Source organism: Magallana gigas, chromosome 7, assembly GCF_963853765.1.
Source record: "Magallana gigas chromosome 7, xbMagGiga1.1, whole genome shotgun sequence".
Classification (NCBI taxonomy): Eukaryota; Metazoa; Mollusca; class Bivalvia; order Ostreida; family Ostreidae; genus Magallana; species Magallana gigas.
Window position 1 is genome coordinate 18,772,138 of NC_088859.1, and position 22,811 is coordinate 18,794,948.

Sequence of the window (22,811 nt, forward strand, 5' to 3'; positions counted from 1 at the left end):
TAATGTACAAGAAATACATAGAATCGAAACTGATATTCACCGATATCTCACCAGAAACGGCAAAGAATTGAACAACCGAACTTTGTAGAGTGATAGCCCTATGTATGAAACTGTGTTCAAACTAATTTGTTTAATTTGTCATAACCTCCTGTCGTCGAAGGAAACTCAGAAATTGATTTTTGTTTCAATTTTTCTTTTACTTTGAAATTTACCTTTACATTTTCCTTTTATTTTTTTTTTTACATGAAAAAAGTATTTTAATATAGAAAACTGCATGTACGTATCTGGGAACGGAAGACTTTGTTTATATGACAACAAGAGTCTAGTTTCTCATCTTTTCGTGTGTGTATGTATGTGGGGAGCAATTCACTTTACTTGCAAGGCAAGCTCTCTCTCTCTCTCTCTCTCTCTCTCTCTCTCTCTCTCTCTCTCTCTCTCTCTCTCTCTCTCTCTCTCTCTCTCTCTCTCACACACACACACACACACACACTTAATGTTCTCGGAAGAATTTTTGCGGCTGGGAACAATATATACTTGTATGATTCGCACGATGATGTTAACTTTATCAATTCTGCCATGAAAAAGGTATACTGCTGCATACTTGTGAGCTGTGATAATATTATTGATGCTCGCTCTTAAAAGTGGCAATGTCAATGGCAAGCGAATGTTATATATTATTGAAACTCTATAGTATACAATACTCAATTAACCCCAAAAAGTCTGTTTGTGTTGGATATCTCCCGAGTGTTTTATGTCTTTTCCCCGCTCTTCTTGTGTCAAAATTAACACTCTGTGTTTTAACACGTGTTTAAGACACCATTTCCTGACCGAGTTACAAAAGATTATTCAACGGTTGTAGTCAAGTCAGTACAAATTCATTCAATGACAATGTATGGTCGATGGAATTATGGTTGAATTATGCGATTACAATTAACATCGATAGTACCATGGTCAAGATACTAGCATCTAATTACATTCATGAAAATTCACGGTCAATGGCATTATGTATGGTTAAATAAACTAATGAAAAGTCATAGTCACTGATTTTAATTATTCTGTATCGATTTTGTTTTCTATTGTATAACAGCGTGGTGTAATTTTGTACAAAATATTATTTATTTTCAAACAGATTTTATAATGAAGAGAGTGAAAAGAGAAGTACTCTTTCGAAGCTGATATACATGAAAATGGTAGTAATTGTTAGCCCTGTAAGTAATATATGTATCGTATACAATAAATCAAAATATACAAAAAAGTGTTGTGATTAAATCTTGAACTAGCTTGATATGCAACAAGAGATGTTTGTGAAACACTTATGCCCCCCTCCCTTGGAAACATCCACAAAGAAAATGAACGTAAACTGCAAATAACTGGATTTTTCTATGTCCAATGGCCATAACTCTGTCGAAAATTGCTCGATCGTACCCAATATCGAACTTGACCTAGATGTTATCATTATAAATCTGTATACCAATTTTATTTCAATATGTTCATCCTCTGCGAAGAAAATGAACCGAAACTGTTGGTGGACCGACCGACCGACAGACAGCAGCAAAGCAATATGCCATCCCTTCTTCGAAGGTGGGGGCATAAAAATGAGTTATCAGTTCAGCTATCGAAGATGTGGATTTTTACAACTTTGGCAAGAATATCATTTCTTTCTTTCGTTACACAGGGGCCACGCCCGTTTTGACATTAATTTCAATGCTATGGTTACTAATACATTGAAATTAATGTCAAAACGGGCATGGTTCCAGTTTTTTTTTTATAGTAGCAAATCGTAAATGCAGAAATTGGCAGAAATATTGATCGTCAAAAATACATTTTTATCTGTTATAATAGCAAATCGTAAATGCAGAAATTGGCAGAAATATTGATCGTCAAAAATACATTTTTATCATGCATACATATGTACAACGTCACATCACTATACCCATAACAATTCATATCTCCCACTTCGGATTCACACTTACTAAAAGTTTTAAAAGATAACCATGATAAACACAATAATAATTCATCATATGTTCAGACAAACAATCAATTATAATCAAGTTTACACTAATCTTGTATTTCCGAATTCCTCCGATGATCAGAAAAATAATGTACATCTAACACTTCATATCTCCCACTTCGGATTCACACTTACTAAAAGTTTTAAAAGATAACCATGATAAACACAATAATAATTCATCATATGTTCAGACAAACAATCAATTATAATCAAGTTTACACTAATCTTGTATTTCCGAATTCCTCCGATGATCAGAAAAATAATGTACATCTAACACTTCGGAAGGTTGGCATGTCGTTTTGTTTTTAATGGGAGATAGGGATACTTGCATTTTTTCATTAATGGGGAAATAAAGATATCAGCATGATTTACAAAAACAAAACATATATTGCAGGTTTTCTTAATAAAATGATATTTCTTTATACCTACATCTATTACATAATCTGTAAAAGTGCAATGCGTCATAAAAATATTAATCTTATTATAGATCTACAATACTCGGTATTTCATTAAAACATTCGAACATTCATTAAAATATTGAATAATTCACAGCAACAAAGAAAATTACGTCAGCTTCCACTTCATGCGGTAGATTTCATAACCATTAGGCTATTTCACACCCATCATTTTGTTTTATTATTCCTATTGTTAAAAAAAAATGTTTACGTATGAACTGCAAAAAATTCAACATACTCTTAGGGCTTTTGACAGGAGACGAATTTTGACTCGTCCATTTATAAAGGATTTGTAAAATAGTAATTAAAAAAAAAAAGTGTTGTAATTATAATTATTATATATGTTACTGGTCATTGTATGGATCGTAAACGAAGTTCAAAAGGTCCTGGGACGGGCTCACAGATTACGTGTAGGGGCCCTATACCGGAAGTTTGTGCAGGAATCTATCAAATCTTGGTGGACGAGTTTTATACTATATATAGTACCGTAATCATGAATAATATTTGATATTAAAGGCCATTAGATAGTTTAAAAGGTTTTTACACTTGTACCTTTAAAAAAATGTATTAAGTATTACACGTTTCTTTATTTTCAATATACTGTACCCATTTTAAGTCGCTTAATTAAATTATACGTTGTTGCAACATAAGTGTGTTCTTTTATTGTTCTTTTCATACTAATTGTTCTTTTTTAAAATCAAAACTGGGTTGAAATTATTCAGGTTTCATAGTCTGTCTTGTATTGCTGTTGAGAAGCGCTTAAAACAGTTACGAGCGCGCAGTGCCGCGATGAAATATATAAAAGGGCTCAAAATAGAGTTTAATAACCATGCGAACTGCGCAGCCACCAGAAAGTTTCTTTCCAAGTTACGTAAACTGTGCAAAGACAAAATATAACACAACAGAAACAGAACGGCCGAGGACATATAGGCAAAGAGAATGACAGATGTCACCAGAGACATTTTGATCAGAGTGGTTTCAACGTTGTGCTTGCTCAAAGAGCGCCTTTTGAGTCTATGCATTTTCTTCACGTGGAAAGTTAAAATCAGAAGGGTAGGGATGACTATTAGGTAGACCCGGAAAGTTATGATTACGTAGGTCGAAGACTGTATGCCAGACTGGTAACGAAGCAAGAAGTACAAAACGGCAAAACAGGCACTCAGAATCCACAAAAGTGCTGATGCACCAAATACCTGTCGTTTGGTGATCTCGTTAAACTTGATTGGCTCTGAAACCATGTAACTTCGGAGTCCGAACAACAATATCACGTGGGCTGCACTCGAATGAGTGGCACCATAAAAGACAATCAAAAACACCGTGCATGGTACATTTTCCAGCTGAAAGTTCATATTCTCTGTGATCGCATGAGCCAAATACAGACACAAGTTCACGAGATCCGTGAATATTATAGAGCCGATAACATAAAACACTGTGCGATGATATGCCTTGTCGAACACGATTTTGGAGAGCGTGAGAACATTTCCGAGTATTCCAAAAATAGATATAAGAACAACAAAAATGAGATGGTTGTCTTCCAGATAAACTGGAACATCGTTTCGTACACTCATCAGAACAGAAGTATCATTTAAGAAAAACATTGCCTTCTTTGAAGTGCTGTTGTGCTCACTGTAATATAAAAAAAAGACATACACTACATTTTAAAAAAAGAAGAATATTTTTGTGAATTTGCATGTCGACTTACATGGAGGACAATATACATGCGCGGATTTTTTTTCAGGGGATGGGGGTGGTCGGCGTGTCTGGTCCCCATTTTGGGAAATTTAGATTTCTTAAATTTACTTATACATTGAATGCTTATTTTTTGGATGCCGTCGGTCCTTGACACACCGAGCGGTGCAGACAAATTGAATACTGCGCCAACGCACGGTATTATATAAATAGTGCCTGTTTGGGAGGATCACAGTTGAAATTGACACCCCGAGGAAACCATTGTCAACCGATGCGAAGCGGAGGTTGAGACAATGGTTTTCGAGGGGTGTCAATTTCAACTGTGATCCTCCCAAACAGGCACTATTTATTTTATTTTGCTGAATGTCTTAATTTTAGAGAAATTTTCACTGCTTTTATTTAGAAATGACGCGAATTCTACGGTGAACCGTACGCGCATAATTTACGCGCATGTAACAATTCGTTGTGTTACCCGTTGCTAAGTGTGTTGCTAACGCTGAGGGTAAAAGAATTAACAGATTATCGACTGCGTCTAAACCAATCAGATTTCAGTATTTAACATGAAAGTATAATAAGATAATTTAACTGCACCGCTTGGTGTGTCAAAGGACCGACGACATCCAAAAATTAACATTTAAAGCGTATATCTATATTTCCATACTGATGTCTATTTGTATGAAATATTTTTGATCGCCGCTATAAAGCCAATTTCACGCCCTCAGTCAAGGATATGAAACATACATGGAATAGCCATATTAACATGTTATTTAGTTAGCTTCCGCGACAAATTAAAAATATTATTTTATACTTTTTGGATTATTAACTATTAGATTATACTTTTTGGGAAAACATGTAATTTTGCAATATACCCGCCGCCTTTATACATTGTACCCGATTCGTGCACTGATTCGGATTTTTTTTCCGGTCGTGGAATGTTGGCTGAAGGATAATTTTGTTTGCCAATGGTAGTGATTAAATACATATTGTAGTCAACTTTATTACTTGAATTTGATGCGTGTTTTATTTTTATTTTCATGGTTCACGCTATCTCCACCAAAACGTCCTTAATCTATCATCGGAAAACAATATATGTAGAACCCACAAATCGTAACATTAAGGCCTTCTGTTTTCGAGTTTATCGCTTTTTCGTCAACTTTAAATCATCTGTTGAACTTTTTTTTTACCATTTTGTGATATCAGAAGTTGGGTGAAAAAAAACCTTACCTGTATTCATACATGATACCTGAGGGGTATATACATGTATATCAGAATCGAGTACTCCTTCACAAGAATTAAATATATGCGTCCTGACGGTAATTGTGGAACTACTAGCTTTATAGATCACAGGCTGGTAAAATAGAAGATTCATGCAGTGATGTGGTGGTTGTTTTCTAAAGCGTTGCATCAAACAGACTCAGAATGTTATCTCGACCTTAAAATCGGGCGTAACGTCTGCTGCGATATCTCCAATGCACATCAAGTATTAGATATTCTGAAATATTTTCTCTGTAGAATGGGGTATTAACCTCATAATCAGTTTTGAAATTGGTTTTATGAAAAATTCATGAAAGAAGATATTCATTCTGTAGAGTTGGAAATGGACGCATATGCATCTGACTATAAATTGATGTTGTTTGTAGATCAAAGCAAACGCAACGTCTAAAAATGTGAAAGTAAAGTACGTTCTCACTGTGATAAATGTTTCATTTTAAATAACTTTATTTAATGCAATATTCACATAGCAATTTACTTCTTAAATGAAGACGAAAACAATATATCATAACATAATTTATATACTCAATCTTTGTTTACAAAAAAAAAACCCGATTATTTTTAATAAACTGTTGCAAGTAATCGTTTCTGTTGGCGTTGGAAAACCAATAAAGAGATTTAGTTGGAAGCAAAATGATAACACAATCGTTCAATCTGTACAAAAATTGTTTGCTTTATTTTCGAACCTTTGTTCTGTTATAATTACTTACATGTGCCTGTAATTAACAATTTGTTTTATAAATCTTATTTAAGTTTGTAATACCAAGATGCCACCGGCAAAATATATCTGAAGAATACTGTTTTCATGATAAATATTACGCAGAAGAAAAAAGGTTGGGTAATTAGGTTAACGAGTAAACACATTATCATTTGAGTTCATATACATCTTATGATTTAGCTTTGTTCATAATGAATCTGGTTCCTATATTTAATTGTTAGCGAGCGCAGCTCGCCGGCGCCGCGAAGCGAGCTCTAAGAACCAGTGTGCGCGGGAAAAAGAACGAGCTAAACCTACAGTTCATCAAACAAAATTTTTTGTCTACGTCCCATAATGCTCTCTAATGTTTTCACCCATGGTGCTATGCCAAAAATGGCCGACTTTTAACTCGTAATTTACGGTGACTTAAAGTTTGAAGACACGTTTTGAGTACCGCATATGCTTTGGCGAGACTCAAAGAATTTATTACATGCTGTCATACCTCCGTATTGAGTCGAGAAACATAAACAAAGACGAACAAAGTTATGGATGACGTCACAGTGCACTCGCGCTATATTTCCCGCGATAAATTTAGAGGTGGATCAAACATCTGTAATGAGTGTACTGGCTATTTCAGTATAGACTGCGATACCTGCCTCATTGACATATGATTTGTTTTTATTTTTTTTTTTAATATAGAGATTTTATGCATATATACTAGCAAGAGTTATACTTTACTGTCATATCGATCCATTTTTAAGCTAATTGTGCATGCATGTATAGTAGGCAGTTAAGTATATGAGTAGGGAGGAAATAAACAATAGGAAATTTTGAACAAAATAAAAAGGAATAAAATGAAAAAATAAACAGTTAAAAAAATTATGTAGATATTGTTTATACATGTAGTCAGACCATTAAATTTAAAAGTGGAATTACACATTTACAAACAGGTACCGGTCTCTCTCTCTCCTCTCTCTCTCTCTCTCTTGGTAGGGTGTTGCACTGTATGTATCATAACCATCAAAATTAGTACCTTTGGCATACTTATGTAGAGCAATACTCTCTCAAAAATTCTTTGACGTTCGTTGACACTTAAATAAAACTATAAGTTGACAATGATGCATGTGTAATTCTTGCTGCGCTCGCCAGAACGGTAGCACCGTAAAACATATTATTTCATCAACATAGATTTAAAAGATAATCAGGGAATGTAACTGTGATGTCTGCATATTCTTTTTTATGACTCATATATTTTGGTATCCCTTACAGACTTACACTAGCTGTTCGTCGCATAGATATCACGTTTACGAAATGTGACGCGAGTGCCGCCTCAGACAATAATAGCGTGAACATGCTCGTTTACTCAAATTGAGATTTCTAGTGATCAATTGCAAAGGCCCCATTGGGGCCTTCAGTGTGTGGTTAATATTTTACACATTTTCTTTGTACTTCGACAAATCAACCATAAGTAATTACTTAAGTTCTTAGGAGGAAAACCAATTTTTGGTTCTATATGAGTTTATGTTCAAAAGTAATGAACCCGTAGATATTGTAGAGATAGTCGTAGATATTGTAGAAATTGAAAAATAAACACACCAGAAACGACTGTACAAATGAAAGCATGAGGAAAAATGCGTTTTGACATTATCACCACAATAAGGTTTGAGTGTTTTGTGAATGTTAATTCTCGTGAATTGGTATGCTTAGCCTCATCTTGTCTGAAGTCACCGGTATGTTTAATGCTTATCTTGGTCAATTTGTATCTGATTTTATACCTCTCTATGACGGGAAGGACAGACTATTAAGCAAGGTGCCACGTTTAATAAGATGTATGACTCTCTACACGTATAACCACTGCTTTCATACACTCCGAAAACGCAAACGCTTATACATAATCTTACCTAGAAGGTGGGTTTCCGACGATGAAAAATAAAATAAATACTTCATACACTTTAAGAGTACATCTACTCAGCTACACAAGTTTAATAATATCCATCAGTTTGCATTTATCGAACAAATATTGGTAAAAAAAATAGTTTATGCGTAACTCTAAAAATTGATAAAACATTGAAAATCAAAACAAAAATTCTAGCAACTCCAGAAAAAAATTCAAATTAAGACAATTTGGCCAAAAACGGTCGTAAAAGAAAATACTGAGTAATAAAAGTTTGTTTTGCTTCCTCTTTGTGACCAGTGTCAATGCTACGTCTGTTTATTCCAGGTACTTGTAAACCCTGATCTCGTTTGTATCAACATCCCCGATCCACAGATTACAGCTATCATCTACTCCTAGGGCTCGAATCCTTCTCTCTAAGCTGGAAGATGGAAGGCGCAGAAGAAGACAGAGGAATCTTCCGTCTTTGTCCAGCATGTGGACGCTATCATCCGTGTGGTCATTGTTGTCGCATACCAGGATGTTTCCCAAGACATCGGTGCAGATTCCACTGGGTTCAAAAATGGTTCCCGGTGGGTGGCCTCCCTCTGCGTCGTAGTCAAAGCGGTGGTTCCCGGTTATACCTACGGCCACCACCACTTGTTTCTCCCAGTCGGACACCACGATGTCACCGTTGATGTTCTCAGAAAGATAATGTGGTCGGCTGTACAGTCGCTTCTTGCTGTCTTCGTGGAATTCGTACGTCTTCAGTTCCTTCCCCGAGGCGTCGTACCGCACCACCTTGGCTCTCTGCTGTGTGTCGTCCATCATTCCTACCAACAGGTCGTCCGTGGAGTGAGAGACGTGAATACTGATCGGTGTCCATTCCTTGAATTTTATCAAAGTCTTCTTCTTCCTCCCTGAGAGTAGTTTGGAAATGCTGTCATCATACTGGTCGATAAACAGCAGCTCGTCTTCCAGGGTCACCGCGTGGAAACCTGTCGGCTGCTGCCTGAAATGGTGGGTTTTTATTTTATGGAGCTCGTTACCCTTCGGGTCGATTTCCACCAGATTGCCCAACTCATCGCCCACCCAGGTTTTGTTAGATTTCATGCAGGAAATATGGCGGCACCTATCGATATCTGGAACGTGAATGGCTTTCACTTTCTGGATTCTCATAACCAGTTTGGGTTTCTTTGGGTGAGTTTTCTGTATGGAATTTTTTAGATACTTGGGAACGGTTAATTTTCCAAACAACGCCTCCAAGGTTTCGGCGTCCATTTGCCCGGATCCTTCCTGGAATGTTGGGTGGTCGTGGTGGAGCTTCAGGCTGGGGATTTCTTTCAATTTCTGGATCCTGTTATATATACCCATCAAATCACCGGACTCCATGTGCTGTCCTTTCTTTTCAAACTCGTCCAACACCTCTTGTAGTTGAGCAAGGTGTTCGTTCATCTTGTGAACCTCATCCTGGTACTCGTGCATCAAAACGTGTTCAATATCCGTCAGTTCCTTCATATTATTAGACAAAATGTCGTCCAAAATATCCTTCATCTTCCTGATTTTAGACGTCATAGTTGTTCTGACCTGCGACAAAAGATGCTTACTGGTGTCTTGGTTTTTACCAAGTTCTTGTACCACTAGACGACAGTTTGGAATGATGGTGTCCTTGATTTTAGCAATCTCCTCGTGGCACTTATCTCTCATGGACACGACCATTTCACTTGCCGCCACAAAGGAATGGCCGTGGTGCTTCTCGGTGCTGATGCACTTCATACATACTGGCATCTCGCACTGTTGACAGCACAGCACTCCGCTGTCTTGGTCGGGGTGGACTTTGCACTTCATTTTCTGAGTTGGTAAACGATCGTCACTTACACATAGCCTACAAAGAAAATAATTGATAGGTCTATCATAATTATTCCTGAATTGCAATACTGTGTATCAGCTTGAATATCCAAAGACCTCATGAGTTTCACTTAAAACAATTTAATGTCGACTTGCAAACACGATGAATTATGTATTTAGAAAAAAGTTCGTGTAAAATCGATATGTTTATGAAATTGTCTAGAATATGCTCAATTTTTATATCTATATAGAGGGAAAAGTGATCAAGTGAAGCCGTCTAATGCAGAAATCGATTATGAGTAGAATGAATACAATGACGGAAGTTTTGCAATGCTAGCATTTCCAGATCCCTTTATTTCCGTAACTAAATTGCATGCATTTTCAAAAAACCTAGCAGTACAATTGAAGATCGATTTAATATTCACACTAACTAAATTGCTCTATATGATAAATCACCGATCATTCCCCAAAATACTGAGTATCATAGGGTGAATAAATTGTTATAGTCTAGAAGAAAAAAACATTATAGGCCTAGTCCATGATTATTATGTAAATTGAACAAAAAAACTACAACAATAACAGGTTAATACATGTATGATGATGTAAATATACAGTACTGTACAAACTCAAACTCAAACAAAACTTGGGTTATGAGAATTCAACAACTTTTTAACACTCGGGTGATCTGTTTGTAAATAATTAAGAATTCCGGTGACACCATGACGGGGGGGGGGGGGGGGGGGGTCGATATTCTCTTTTGAGAAGTGGACAGGCCTAGCCTACATATTCTCAGAAGAGAGAATATGTAGGCTATGCCTGTCCACTTCTCAAAAGAGAATATGTAGGCTATGTCTGTCCACTTCTCAAAAGAGAATATGTAGGCTATGCCTGTCCACTTCTAAAGAGAGAATAGGGGGTCGACTGAGTGTGTCCAAATTCTCTGATGAATTTTACATAGTAAAAATTACCAAACAGCATCCCTCATCCCTCCCTTGTAAAAAATAATTCTGAACACCCGCAAGAACAAAGTACGCAAGTTTACCTAAATATGTAACTGTTAGGAAATCCTCCATTCCCCCCCCCCCCCCCCCATCTTTTTTCGTTCGTGACCATTCCATTGGCCATTGAGGGCTATGCTTATATGCTTGATAAATAGTGTCTTAATGTAATTAACTAATTGGCACTAAGCATCCATGGGTCATTTATCAAACAGATCACCATCATTAATCATGTTTACAATGTCTCGTTGGAGTGGACACTGCCCATATTGATTTCATATCTCCCTCTTTGGGGTCACTGTAAACAAAAATTTAAAATGATAAACCATGATAAACAATCCAAATTCCGGATCATCGATCATGTGCAACTCTATGGTGAACAAATGCTTAAATTTGCACTTTTCCCATATCCCATAATGCTATTTATAATTGATATATACCCACCTTATTCTTTATCGTGTTGAAATTTGAACATAACATCGCAAAAAATATGTTACTGCTTGTCTTGATCGACTGTTTACACCGGAAGATGACGTCACTGTGCATAACTTTTTTGCAAGCAGGGAAAAGGGGGGGGGGGGTGCGGTGTATCAGTGAATAAGTGTCTAACTTTTCATTTTACTTTAAATGCAGCATATTATGTAGAGGTATATTTCAACAGCTGAAAAAATCCCCACGGATCTCTGAAGTAAAATGTTTCATTTATAACTGTGCATTGTTTCTCATATTGTACAGCAATATTCAAGCACCCCCCCCCTTTTGTTCCTATATACCCGTGATTCAACTATATAGTCTATTACAAAATTAGACCATGTCTTGAGGAAAAAAGAATTTCATGTGGTTTTTAACAGTTTAAATGGGTCTCGCAGTATACAAAACATTTAAAAAACACATAAAAGATTAAATTTGTTTTTCTTTATTTTCAATTCGCTGAATGCATCCCACACACATTCAAAAGAAATACATATATCATATCAATTTCAGAAAGAATTATCAAACATCAACACATCCATGAAATTATAACAATAGATCAGTATATATTCCTGAATTTAGAAGCAACAATAGCTCAATTAACTTGTCAACAGTCAGCAGGTATATATATTCAATATCCAATCAAATATATCCTTTAATCAAGTCTTTCATAATAACAAAATATCATTATTTGAAAAAAAAATTGGTCCCGTTTAATGGAAATTTTTGACATGCATTGTTAAAAGTATATATGTTCTGGTTGCTTAAAAATATGGATCCTATAATTAAGTCTTTGGTCATAACAAAATATTTAGTGAAAAAATGGTTCCATTTTATGGAAATTTTAACATGTATTGTTAACAGACTGATGCCTTAAAAGTATGGATGAAAATAACATTATCATAATGCCAATTTGGAATGATTGTTACAGCAATAAAAATGAACACTAAATTTACAGTTCTGTTGAATAATTGATACAAGTATCTCAAAATGACTGTATCTAAAAGAAGGCACCTGCCTCCAAGTTGTGGACATTTTTGACATCAATATATATAAATTATGTTCATAATTTTTAAAATTATAATAATACTTTTTTTTTTGTTTTTATAATTCAAGCTCAAAAGGGACCCTGGAAATAATGGAAAAAAATATAACTGTGACCAATAAATACAACGGCTATTGGAAGACACACTAGTAAAAGTATAAATATGTACACTGTCCCATAGCATTGACTGGTCAATATTATTTTGTACTGGTTTTGTACAATCTCCTGAAAAATAAACTTGTTTTTAATATTTTATAAAATTGTCTCTTTACCAAATTAAAATATCAAATTAACTCCAAGCCTTACTTTTTATGAATGCGAAGTTTATATCATTCAGTTTTATACGGAAGGGGGTGTGTTATTTTGTGTGGTATAGGAGTGTTACATGTTTGAGTGTTCCATAACATGATTTTCCTTTTCAAAACTGACTGAAAACTTTGTTGGAATGTTTCAAATTGAACTTGTTGAGTAAAGAAACACTCAAGTAGCAGAGAAAGTTGCATAAAGAAAACTAGTATTTCCATGACAGTCTGAAAAAGATACAATGTAAATTGATAACAGTTTTTCTAAATAGGAAAGCAACTAAAATGTTAGGGCACAATGGATGTCCTGCTGATTTATGCACCATTTGTAAACGTAACAAGATAATTAACTGCATAACGTCTAAAGATTCAGACACATTCTTGGTACCAGTAGATTAAAGACACATCAATGATGGTATATATGCTATACTGCTACCACTAAAGCATCGAAGGCTAATTAATAAAAACAATATTTAATGTTGTGTTACTCTAAACAGAATTTGTTTTAGAAATAACTAAATTTATAAGGCACTTAGAATGCATCAGAAATTGCAAACCCCACTTCCCCCATCCCCCATCCAAAAAAAAAATACAAAAAAAAATGATGATAAATGCTACAAAAATATTAAAAGATATTATTGCACTAAACTACCGTAATCAAAATGTGATTCATACATACAAGTATTCCGTGAACATCCAAGTGGAATCAACTAATGGGTATGTGCAAGTACCTAAGAACACGACAAGTGTTGCATAGTATATAACATTAGAGTCCCTATCCTTTCATAATTTTAGAAAATTGGAAGAACGATAATATATCCTTTGGCAACAGAGAGAGAGAGAGAGAGAGAGCGAGAGAGAGAGAGGAGGTTAGGAAATGCAACAAATGGCATCTTTGTCAAGGTTTAGCATTATTTACTACTTTATTCACGTCAAGGAAATATATACAGGTAATTATATATACAAATTTTAAACTGGTTTAATTCCTCTCTCAATCACAAATACGATTATTCTATCTCTATGCTTATAAATCCTCTTGGAGGTCATCGTCTGAAACCCACGGTCGGTCTCGCTTCTCTTACCTCGAGGTAAGAGAAGCGAGACCGACCGTGGGTTTCCGACGATGCTTGGAGGTTACTTCGAGGTAAGAGAAGCGAGACCGACCGTGGGTTTCCGACGATGATTGGAGGTTAAACTACACTGAAAACAGTTATATTACCAATTAGGTCCATCGCAGTTGTATCATCCTTTTGTGCGAATTACTCTTTTATATCCCTCTAGAAACTTTGTAGTGCTGTAGATTCCTTATTTCACGCAAGTATTTAAATTTGTGATTCAACGGTTTTGCATCAAATAGCAAGAATATAAAATTGCTAAAGTCAAATTTTTATCATAATTCCAAATAGTTTTGCATCTGTCCAAAAAATTAAGGTGAGATTTTTAAATCCATGAAATGTGCTTCTCACAATTTAAAATGAATATTAATTCCTCACATTTATTAAGGAATTTACAGTGTATGCATATTAAAATATAATCACCCCTGTATACACTATAGAAACTATTACACACCAAAACAAATGTCTCATCTGTACATATTCACAGGAATATTTTAAAGTTCAAATCAAAATTCAATTACCATTTTACATACACATATTCAAAAAGTACAATAAGAGAAGGAATTCATTAGAAGAGACAAAATACACTTAAATGAAGACAGCACAAACAAATCAATATATATATATAGGGGCATATAGACATATAAGAATATATATCTATCTACATTGTATATCACAGGCACTTTTGTTCCCAAGAAGAGAAATGCTGAAGAATGAAAATCATATAATAAGGTATGAAAAATGATGTGCTTATTAATGCTTTAAAAATGGTGGTACAAAAAACAATCAACATTGGGAATCATATATATACACGTAAATTATTGCAACAGACAAATAAACAAGAATAAAAAACCTTTTATAATAATTAAACATTTATAAAATCATTGTCACACCTGGCGAAAGAATCGGCATCTAATGTTTAATGGAGAAAAATCTTGTACGAAATCCTTTTCACCCCAAAAAATTGAAAAATTACTGGTACATATACTTACAACATTTCCTTTTAAATGGCAAAAAAAAAATATTTACATGGATCCTTATAAATTGTACATGTAGTAAAAAAGAGCTCTTCAAAATATTTGGCATATTTGCACCATTTTTGTTTCTAAGGTCCATTCATATTTTCGCCTACAGATATTTCAAGCTGCCTGGCAAGAATGGTTTCAAATATAACAGAATTTATAGCCTTTTTTTGTTAAATATATAAAAAATATCATTTTCATGATAGAGCAGTGTATAATACAAGCGTGAGATCCTTTCAGTTTCTGGTGTCTGGTGTACTGCTACAAGCTCGCACACATCTCTTCACTGGGGTAGAGATTATTCTGGTGTCTGGTGTACTGCTACAAGCCCGCACACATCTCTTCACTGGGGTAGAGATTATTCTGGTGTCTAGCGTACTGCTACAAGCCCGCACACATCTCTTCACTGGGGTACAATTTACAGTGGACGGATTTAAATCTGTTAACATATAGAACCATTTTGTTTAATTTTCATCCTTTTGAGAATGACATAAACACTCTAGATTAAAACATGTATAAGTAAAAAATATAATTATCATCTTTAGTGCTTGTTATCTTCAGGAATCTTGTTGAATTATTATATTTTTTGGTAGCATCAGTTAATTTAGCTGCAGGTCTGTATAAACTGGGAAGAACGACCTGAGAGCTATAATTCTGTAACTGTTAAAAATCTTAACAGTAATTTATTTTCACTGGCAACACATTTTATTTTTCAACAATTCTATTAGTATCAGATTGATACCATGATGTCCCAGTAAATAAAGAGGATCTCTTCTGTCATACAAAGGAGTTGTCTTGGGGGGGGGGGGGGGGGGGGGGAGGGGGGGGAGGGGGAGCTAGAGGTCTCGGGATAGGGGAGGGGGGGTGTTGGGGGGGGGGGTGTTCCCTTTATAATTTGGTTACCTTGTAGGATCATCCTTCAGACTAAACCCTGGAACACTGGCCACATTCTGTTCATTGTAACTCAGGGTTATCTACAAAATCAGGGACATTCATATTTCATTCATATCTAAATCTTGCATAATCTTAGTACCAGTATTGTGTAATACTGTAAATTCCTTATATTACATGAGTACTTAATTCCACGATCCTGCTGTTTTGAGTCAAATAGAGAGAATATAAAATTGCAAACGCGGGACTTTTATCCTCATTTCTTTGAGTTTTCAACTTTCAGAAAATAATGGCAAGATTTTAAAATCCGCAGAACATGTTTCTTACGATTTTACGTGGATATTATTTCCTCACGTTTTATTAAGGAATCTACAGTATTACAAAACAAACAAATCAATTTGTTCAAGAGGAACAAGACTGCCAATAACTTATGACAAAAAGTTCAATGTACAGGTAGCTGAAAATGTTACATGTACTTTCAGATTGGTACTGAACATATTTAAAAACTAAAGATAAAGAAGTTTGAATATTTAAAAAGTTTAACAGTTTGGAATGCTCCTCGGAGGGAGAAGTACATGTACATAACACATTGTATCAAAATATTTCAGTGAACAAATCTTACATGTTTCTTTGGATCCTGGATTCTAAACTGTGATTCTAAATGAGAATGAAACAAGTCCACTCTTGTGAGGTCCACTTTTAATATGTGATCTGAAAAAAAAAACACCAAAGAAATGAACATAAATAATGAAATTTTAAAGAAAAGGAAAAACCCCTTTCATTTCAAGTTTTGAATGAAACAGAGTTCTTTGGGACTGAATGAATTAAATATTTTTTTAAAAATTTGACAACACAAAATACCCTAATATTCTTTAAACAAGCAGACCAGAATGAGGAAAAGACAGAACTTACTTATAATGTATCCTATTGTGCAATCATCTGGTAATCGAATGGAATCCCCAACTTTGATTAGTTTTCCACCACTGTAACAAAAAAAAATAACTTCAAAATTCTTCTACTGGTACATGTATTAAGGGTATTCACACATTCAAATGTATCCTAAATACATGTTAACCAATATCATATTTATGAATGACAACAATGAAATGCATGCTGGACATCTTATGTGTTTCAGTTAGGGTAAATAATCTCATTGACAAAGAAAAGGTTAAGTGTTGACAAACAACACATATCAAGATATAAAGCAGTACATGTATTTTTAAAATGTTTACATACCTAAAACTACAATGTACAAGAAACTAAAAGATTTCTCTGCATGTCATTATCATAGAAAACTTTCACATACCTGTATTAGGTAAAAAAAAACCCAAAAAACATAATGCATAGTTTTGCCTAAAGAAAAGTTAAGCTGAAAAAATGTCTGTGGTATTCATACCCTGCTTCTGGCACCATGGCTATACCCAGAGCCTTGCTGATACAAAATCCAGCCCCACCAGTGGCAAACCAGAAGGCTACCTTTTGCTGTAAATATCCAAACAAACAAGATGGTAAAAGGAAACAGTCCAAGTCTACTTTGATAAATGACAAATTCCTACTTTCATATTAGAATTCCTTTATTTACTGGTACTTGTACATCAGAATTGTTGAATCAATGTGTTTTAATCATACAGATATTGAAATCTTTTTCTCAATCTAACAGTTATGGTAACCTTTACTAATGGCAATGTTTTTTAAAATTTTGTTCAAACTGAAAGTCAGAAATATCAAAACTACGCCTTCATATTTTGGATGATTCTGATAAAAATTCAAACTACTATGATACTTTCATGGAAATGTGAACACATTATCATTAGGCAAAAAAGCTTTGCAGAGTGTCAAAAATCTAAACAACCCATCATACAGTATTTGAAATGCTGAGAGGATAAAACAAAAAAATCTTACAACATTACATTAAAATCAAAGACCTCAACCCCCCCCCCCCTTTCTAAATTCCAGGTACCCACCCCTTCTCTACTTCTGCTCTGTATTTCCAGTGGATGACTGAGACTGGGCTTCCCCAGGTACCAGTTCTCTGTGTGGTTGTACTTCTGTAGGAGCTGCAGAAGCTGGTCAGTGTTAAGGTAGTTGTCATCATCGACATGGCAGAACCACCTGTCAATCAATCAATCAATCAATCAAAACTCAATGTTTCATAAACTTAAAAGTTTTAAAAACACTCAGCATTTAAAAAATGATCTGCATAGGATTTGGACTCTTAAAAAGCATGCAACATATTAATGGTTATATATTGCCATATGTATCCATGTAGATGTAGTTTCATTTCTGACTGATCACACGTTTCTATCAATAATTTTGTTTCATAGATCTGCTAAACAGAAAATCAGAGACAAAAAAATCTAAAATTAAGTGTAACATACTGATATATAAATACATGTACCGTTACACAACAATTACCTAATTTGTACATCTTGCAACATTTTTTCCTTTTTATTTTATAATTTGTTTATTCTATTTTCTAACTAAGTAACTAAGCAAACTGTAGAAAAAAATATTCAAAAAGTTCAGTGTCTTGTCATGATCAACATAATTTTTTTTTTTCATGCAGTCCTTTTATTTTCCAAAATCAGTTAAAATTTAACACACAAAAAACTAAAGAAACCCATTAATCTGTATTCTTTCAAATCAAATTGGGGTAAATCACCACATAACTCCTTAAATATTTCTAAACTGTTTTGTTGATATGTTTTAAAAAAAAAACAACTCTTTAATTGTTTAACACTGCAACTGAAAACAGTTTATTCAAATCAAACATTAGTGGGAAAAAAAATCAATGCCACAGTTACCTTTCCTGAATTCAGACTGGGTGGTAGCGTTGAAAAAACATATATGAGTAGTATGGTTCAATGTAATACATAAACACTGATAGAAAAAATATAGAAAACTAGAATATTTGAAAACAAAAATCTAATTAAATAATGAAAAAATTGAATTGTCACTCATGGACACAAACTGATTAAATGGGAATGGTTGAAGCTACATGTATCACATAAAAATATTGCAAATCACTTTGATAACTTGAACTATACTTTCCTTGTTAAAAATTAGTTAATTAGTTTTCTTGTTAACAGAAAACTGAAGTTTTGTTCAATATTAAATTCAAAGAAAACAAAGTAAACCACTATTAAGTGGACCTTTATGTATTAGAACCATTTTAACAAAAGCTTGGACTTAATATAGTTGTGTTAAACAGCAATGTGACGTAGGCCTGTCTATTTCAGCCATGGTTCTTCGGAATCAACAAGATTTGTCAGGCTTTTGGTTTAGACTATGCAATCTGTGTATATATTTCACTTGAAACCAGCGTCATTTTAAACTTGTTTTGAAGCAAGAAAAAGATAGTTACGTCTTAATGAAAGTCCAAGGTCATGTTAAAATGGTTCTAATGAAAATCAAGGTCTTGTTCACAGAGAGAGAGAGAGAGACAGAGAGAGAGAGAGAGAGAGAGAGAGAGAGAATCATGACCAATATCATTTTATATGAAACTTTTTAACAAGGAAAGTATTAAAAATATTGTTGAAATTCAATTGCGACCAAATATAAAACAATAGTTTAAGCAAAAAACACAGCAACATGATACCTGTGAACACTTCATGTGGGCTACAAAAGGTTTTGAATTATTCAAAATAGTTTACCTGTATCTTAAAAACGTCATTTTTACTTATTCAACTTGAATTCAAGAGAATGAACTATTTAATATCGATATGAGCTAGTGCCTTAATATATCACATTTTATCTGAACTGATCTCCAGGCCCAACTAGACATTAGATAGTATTGATGATAATTGGGGTTTACCAATCCTCTTGAATTGAAATCTATTAATCATCTTAGATGCTTATGTTAATTTTTTTTTTCATGAACCCATTTTCCTTTAATGATCGAATCACTGTATTTCTTTGCTTATTTTTTCATTCTCCTGATCAATATTTTTTCAGTCATCTATTTATCATATTCAAGATATACAATTTCATTTTTTTACTTACAGAGGATATGAATTACCTTTTATTGGAATCTATGAAAAAGTCTAATTCTTTGGACATTTTACAGCATAAGGATTTCCTACAAAAAAATCAATATTAAATTAAAATGCAAGCACATCTGAATCATAACTAATAAACTTTTAAGACACAGTGACATATTAATATGTTGGCATCGTAAATCTGGCTTATGGCATAGTATAGCAGACACAGCAATAGACTACTGGTATTAATTACACTCAATTACTTTCAAGATAAATGTACTGCAAATTAGCCAATGGCATAGTTTACTGCATATAAAGTAAGAGACTAATTAGTAATTAAACTAAATATTAAACTTCATGATTCATGTGCTGTATTTCAAATTGCGTTTGTGGAGTTTTATTAGATTTGCTTGAATCCTTTTGTTTCAATCTAATTAAAATTAGACCTTTCATCTCACTCTGTATTGGTTACCGCTCCAGTCGTAACCATAAAAAACAGAGAGCGAGATGAAAGGTCTTAATTTTAATTAGTTTTATTTTTGTTTGTACCTACCTGTAATGACTTTCTGGACAATTTGTATTAATCACATGTCCATCTATAATTGAAAAAAGAAAACATAAATTAAAGTGGATCTTTCTCCTCTCTCTCTCTCTCTCTCGTAAAAACTATCGTATAATCAAAGATCTTGTTTAAAAAAAGGGCCTTAAAACAGTAAATTAAAGTTATATTTGCACAAATAGCTACATTCTTTGTTTTTGGGGGTTTTTTTGAAATATTTATCAGAACTTTATCATAAGTGTATTAAGTCGTGTCATGATGATAATTTTTTATTTTCTGAAAATAAAATTTTATCTGTCTACATTTACAAATTTGTTATATTTGAGCTAATTCATAAGCCTATTTTTTACACAGGGGAAAGACAAAGTTGAAGTCTGCCAGGGAATGCTGTAGTAAGTCAGGTAGTCATTTATACCTATCATTAGTCAAAGTAAACACACTTTACTGCGTCAGGCCTACTTTGTGTGCGAAACACAATGAATGACCAATGAATGATTCATCTAATGAACTACATGTGCACATTTTCCCAACAAATCTGGAGATGCATCTTACATGAACTTTGTTTGACACAATAATATCTGATGCAGTTCAGAGGACTCACAGTGAAATTCAAGTCTTATTCATTCCAGTTTCAATGTAGCATTATACAATGACACTTTTGAGATGGCATTGATTTGAAATTGAATAACAGACCTAAAAACTGTCTTTCAAATTCCAATAATGGCCCTCACTTTGATTCAAATTTGTACCAGAACAAACACATAATTGCATTGTGTGCTCTAGTAAAGTGTATTGTGACAATTTTCTAAACATCATTATTCGTAATATCAATCAACTAAACGGAAATCCCAATCCCAGTAATTTCTATTTTAAAATTTAGACTTTGGTCTGAATTTTAAATCAGTAAGACAATAAGTAATACAATATCAGACAAAAAATACCACATTTGAATTACCACACATACAGAGAGTACATGTATGATACCAAGTAGCTACTTACCTGGCATTTTTTCTATGAGACTAAAGTCAGAGGCATCGGTGAAAATATAAGTCTACAATATAAATTCACAAAATTGAAATTAACTCTCTATATAACAATACACATATCTATAAAAACCCTAGCTCAATCTAGATTGCTAAAGAGAGTGAGAGATATATCCAATTATCCATTTCTGCTTATAGCTATCCATATCCACCAACTAATCTAATTAATACCAAGAACCAATCCTTTCTTAATTGACTATTAAAAACCCCCAATAATATCCAATGTTCCAGAGTCTCAAAAACTGCACCCTGGTTGGACAGTGTATCATCCAAGCCCCAGTGGACAGACCATAAATCTAACTTGTCTACTTTGTATCAAACATTTTTTTCAAACACCTGTTCTGCTGTTGGCAGACAAAAGTTGCTGTTGGTAAAATTAACACCATTGGCATGCCATTGGTTCCAATGTTTTTTTGCCAATGGTATATTTTTCAGCAGACGATCTAGAGTGTGTGAAGTATTGGTAAATGATGTCACAACTCATCACAGACATGGCAGCGAAAGTCAAGATATTAGATCCCCGTTTTGGGAAAGCGATTTTCGCTCTATGTCGTATGATAATTGAGGTGCAATACATGATGAAAATGTTGTTGTTGTATAATTTGGGCTGTAAAACGATGTTTGTTGTTTGGCATGTTCACAAAACTGTAAACAATTTTACCAACGTTTCCATTGGACCCCCATTGGTAAAATCAGTAACATTTGTATGCCAAAACTGTTCAGGGTTTATTGGTACAACTGGTACCAGTATCATCCAACTGCAACAATGGTTATTTGAAAGTTGGTACCACTGGTAGAACTATGAACACACCCAAGGTTGTATTGTCACAGTGGCTGAATTTTTTTTATACAATAGTTATGTCTATATGTTTAGAATAATAAATCTTGAATACAAGCATGAAACTTGAAAATTAATAACAAAATTAACAATCTTAATTAATATCACTCATATCATTTTATAACCACCTGTTTCCTGCACTTTGAGATCCATGTGTCAAGTAGAAGCTGCATCCTCGATTCATGGAATGATGAAGTGGTTTTTATAGAAATAAAAATATCGTCAAGCTCTGTGGCCTCATCGTCACTTTTTTTCTTGGACTTTTTCGGAAAATCTTTAAAATTTATCTTATCATCTTGTATTTGAGGATTACCAATTGCATTAATTAAATCTGCGTCGGGACTAAAGGATTTGGCACTTCTTTGATTTCGGCGAATCTCCTCTTCGGACCCCTCTAAGTCACCCCGGAGCGATTCAACAAGTGGCCCATCGGCGCCATGTCCATCTTGCAAAGTTTGCAAACTTTTCGCTGGTGTCGTTTTATCCCAGCAAAATAGCACAGAAAATACACATACAGCAATCAAAAGTATCGAAGTCTTGATAACTTTCTTAAAAGTTATCCTCATCACTTCTGGACACGTCTTTTGTACGATTTGTACCACATACCGATACTCTCTCTCTTGTGTATTTACCCTCGCATAGTGAAAAATTTTCACACGGTCGGTTCTATTTGTAGAAATAGGGGACAAAGGTTACGCTCTA

General features: G+C 34.2%; 3 protein-coding genes across 5 annotated transcripts; all 3 read right to left on the reverse strand.

Moving 5' to 3' along the window:
- Nucleotides 1-1,112: 1,112 nt before the first annotated feature.
- LOC105321779 (sphingosine 1-phosphate receptor 2-like) lies at nucleotides 1,113-5,625 on the reverse strand. The gene is made up of 2 exons (XM_011420231.4): nucleotides 5,380-5,625; nucleotides 1,113-4,092 (listed from the first exon to the last, which is right to left on the reverse strand). The coding sequence occupies exons 1-2, from the start codon at nucleotides 5,391-5,393 to the stop codon at nucleotides 3,192-3,194; spliced, it is 915 nt and encodes a 304-aa protein (XP_011418533.3). The 5' UTR covers nucleotides 5,394-5,625; the 3' UTR covers nucleotides 1,113-3,191.
- A 2,447-nt stretch (nucleotides 5,626-8,072) lies between these two features.
- On the reverse strand, nucleotides 8,073-11,397 carry LOC105321778 (uncharacterized). Of its 2 annotated transcripts, none has more exons than XM_011420230.4 (2): nucleotides 11,288-11,397; nucleotides 8,073-9,882 (listed from the first exon to the last, which is right to left on the reverse strand). In XM_011420230.4, exon 2 carries the CDS (start codon nucleotides 9,843-9,845, stop codon nucleotides 8,337-8,339), a length of 1,509 nt encoding a protein of 502 aa, XP_011418532.3. In that variant the 5' UTR covers nucleotides 9,846-9,882; nucleotides 11,288-11,397; the 3' UTR covers nucleotides 8,073-8,336. The 2 variants fall into 2 exon arrangements, with proteins under 2 accessions (XP_011418532.3, XP_011418531.3); XM_011420229.4 differs by lacking the exon at nucleotides 11,288-11,397 and adding an exon at nucleotides 11,083-11,126.
- Nucleotides 11,398-11,743: 346 nt separating this feature from the next.
- LOC105321777 (fringe glycosyltransferase) lies at nucleotides 11,744-22,811 on the reverse strand. 2 transcript variants are annotated; one of them, XM_066065638.1, is made up of 11 exons: nucleotides 22,238-22,811; nucleotides 21,228-21,279; nucleotides 20,223-20,265; nucleotides 19,708-19,767; nucleotides 17,654-17,801; nucleotides 17,086-17,171; nucleotides 16,602-16,672; nucleotides 16,312-16,400; nucleotides 15,702-15,772; nucleotides 15,174-15,237; nucleotides 11,744-15,113 (listed from the first exon to the last, which is right to left on the reverse strand). In XM_066065638.1, exons 1-10 carry the CDS (start codon nucleotides 22,673-22,675, stop codon nucleotides 15,180-15,182), a joined length of 1,116 nt encoding a protein of 371 aa, XP_065921710.1. In that variant the 5' UTR covers nucleotides 22,676-22,811; the 3' UTR covers nucleotides 11,744-15,113; nucleotides 15,174-15,179. The 2 variants fall into 2 exon arrangements, with proteins under 2 accessions (XP_065921710.1, XP_011418530.3); XM_011420228.4 differs by having other exon boundaries at nucleotides 11,744-15,237.

Bases quoted from the DNA above. Each gene is read 5' to 3' on its own strand.
- LOC105321777 (XM_066065638.1), bottom strand. From the start codon at position 22,675: ATGAGGATAACTTTTAAGAAAGTTATCAAGACTTCGATACTTTTGATT. The intron at 17,802-19,707 runs GTAATTCATATC...ATTGATTGACAG, and splicing joins TTCATAGATTCCAATAAAAG to GTGGTTCTGCCATGTCGATG. The intron at 16,673-17,085 runs GTATGAATACCA...TTTTTGTTACAG, and splicing joins GCCATGGTGCCAGAAGCAGG to TGGTGGAAAACTAATCAAAG.
- LOC105321778 (XM_011420229.4), bottom strand. From the start codon at position 11,111: ATGGGCAGTGTCCACTCCAACGAGACATT. The intron at 9,883-11,082 runs GTAAACATGATT...TTTTCTTTGTAG, and splicing joins GTCCACTCCAACGAGACATT to GCTATGTGTAAGTGACGATC.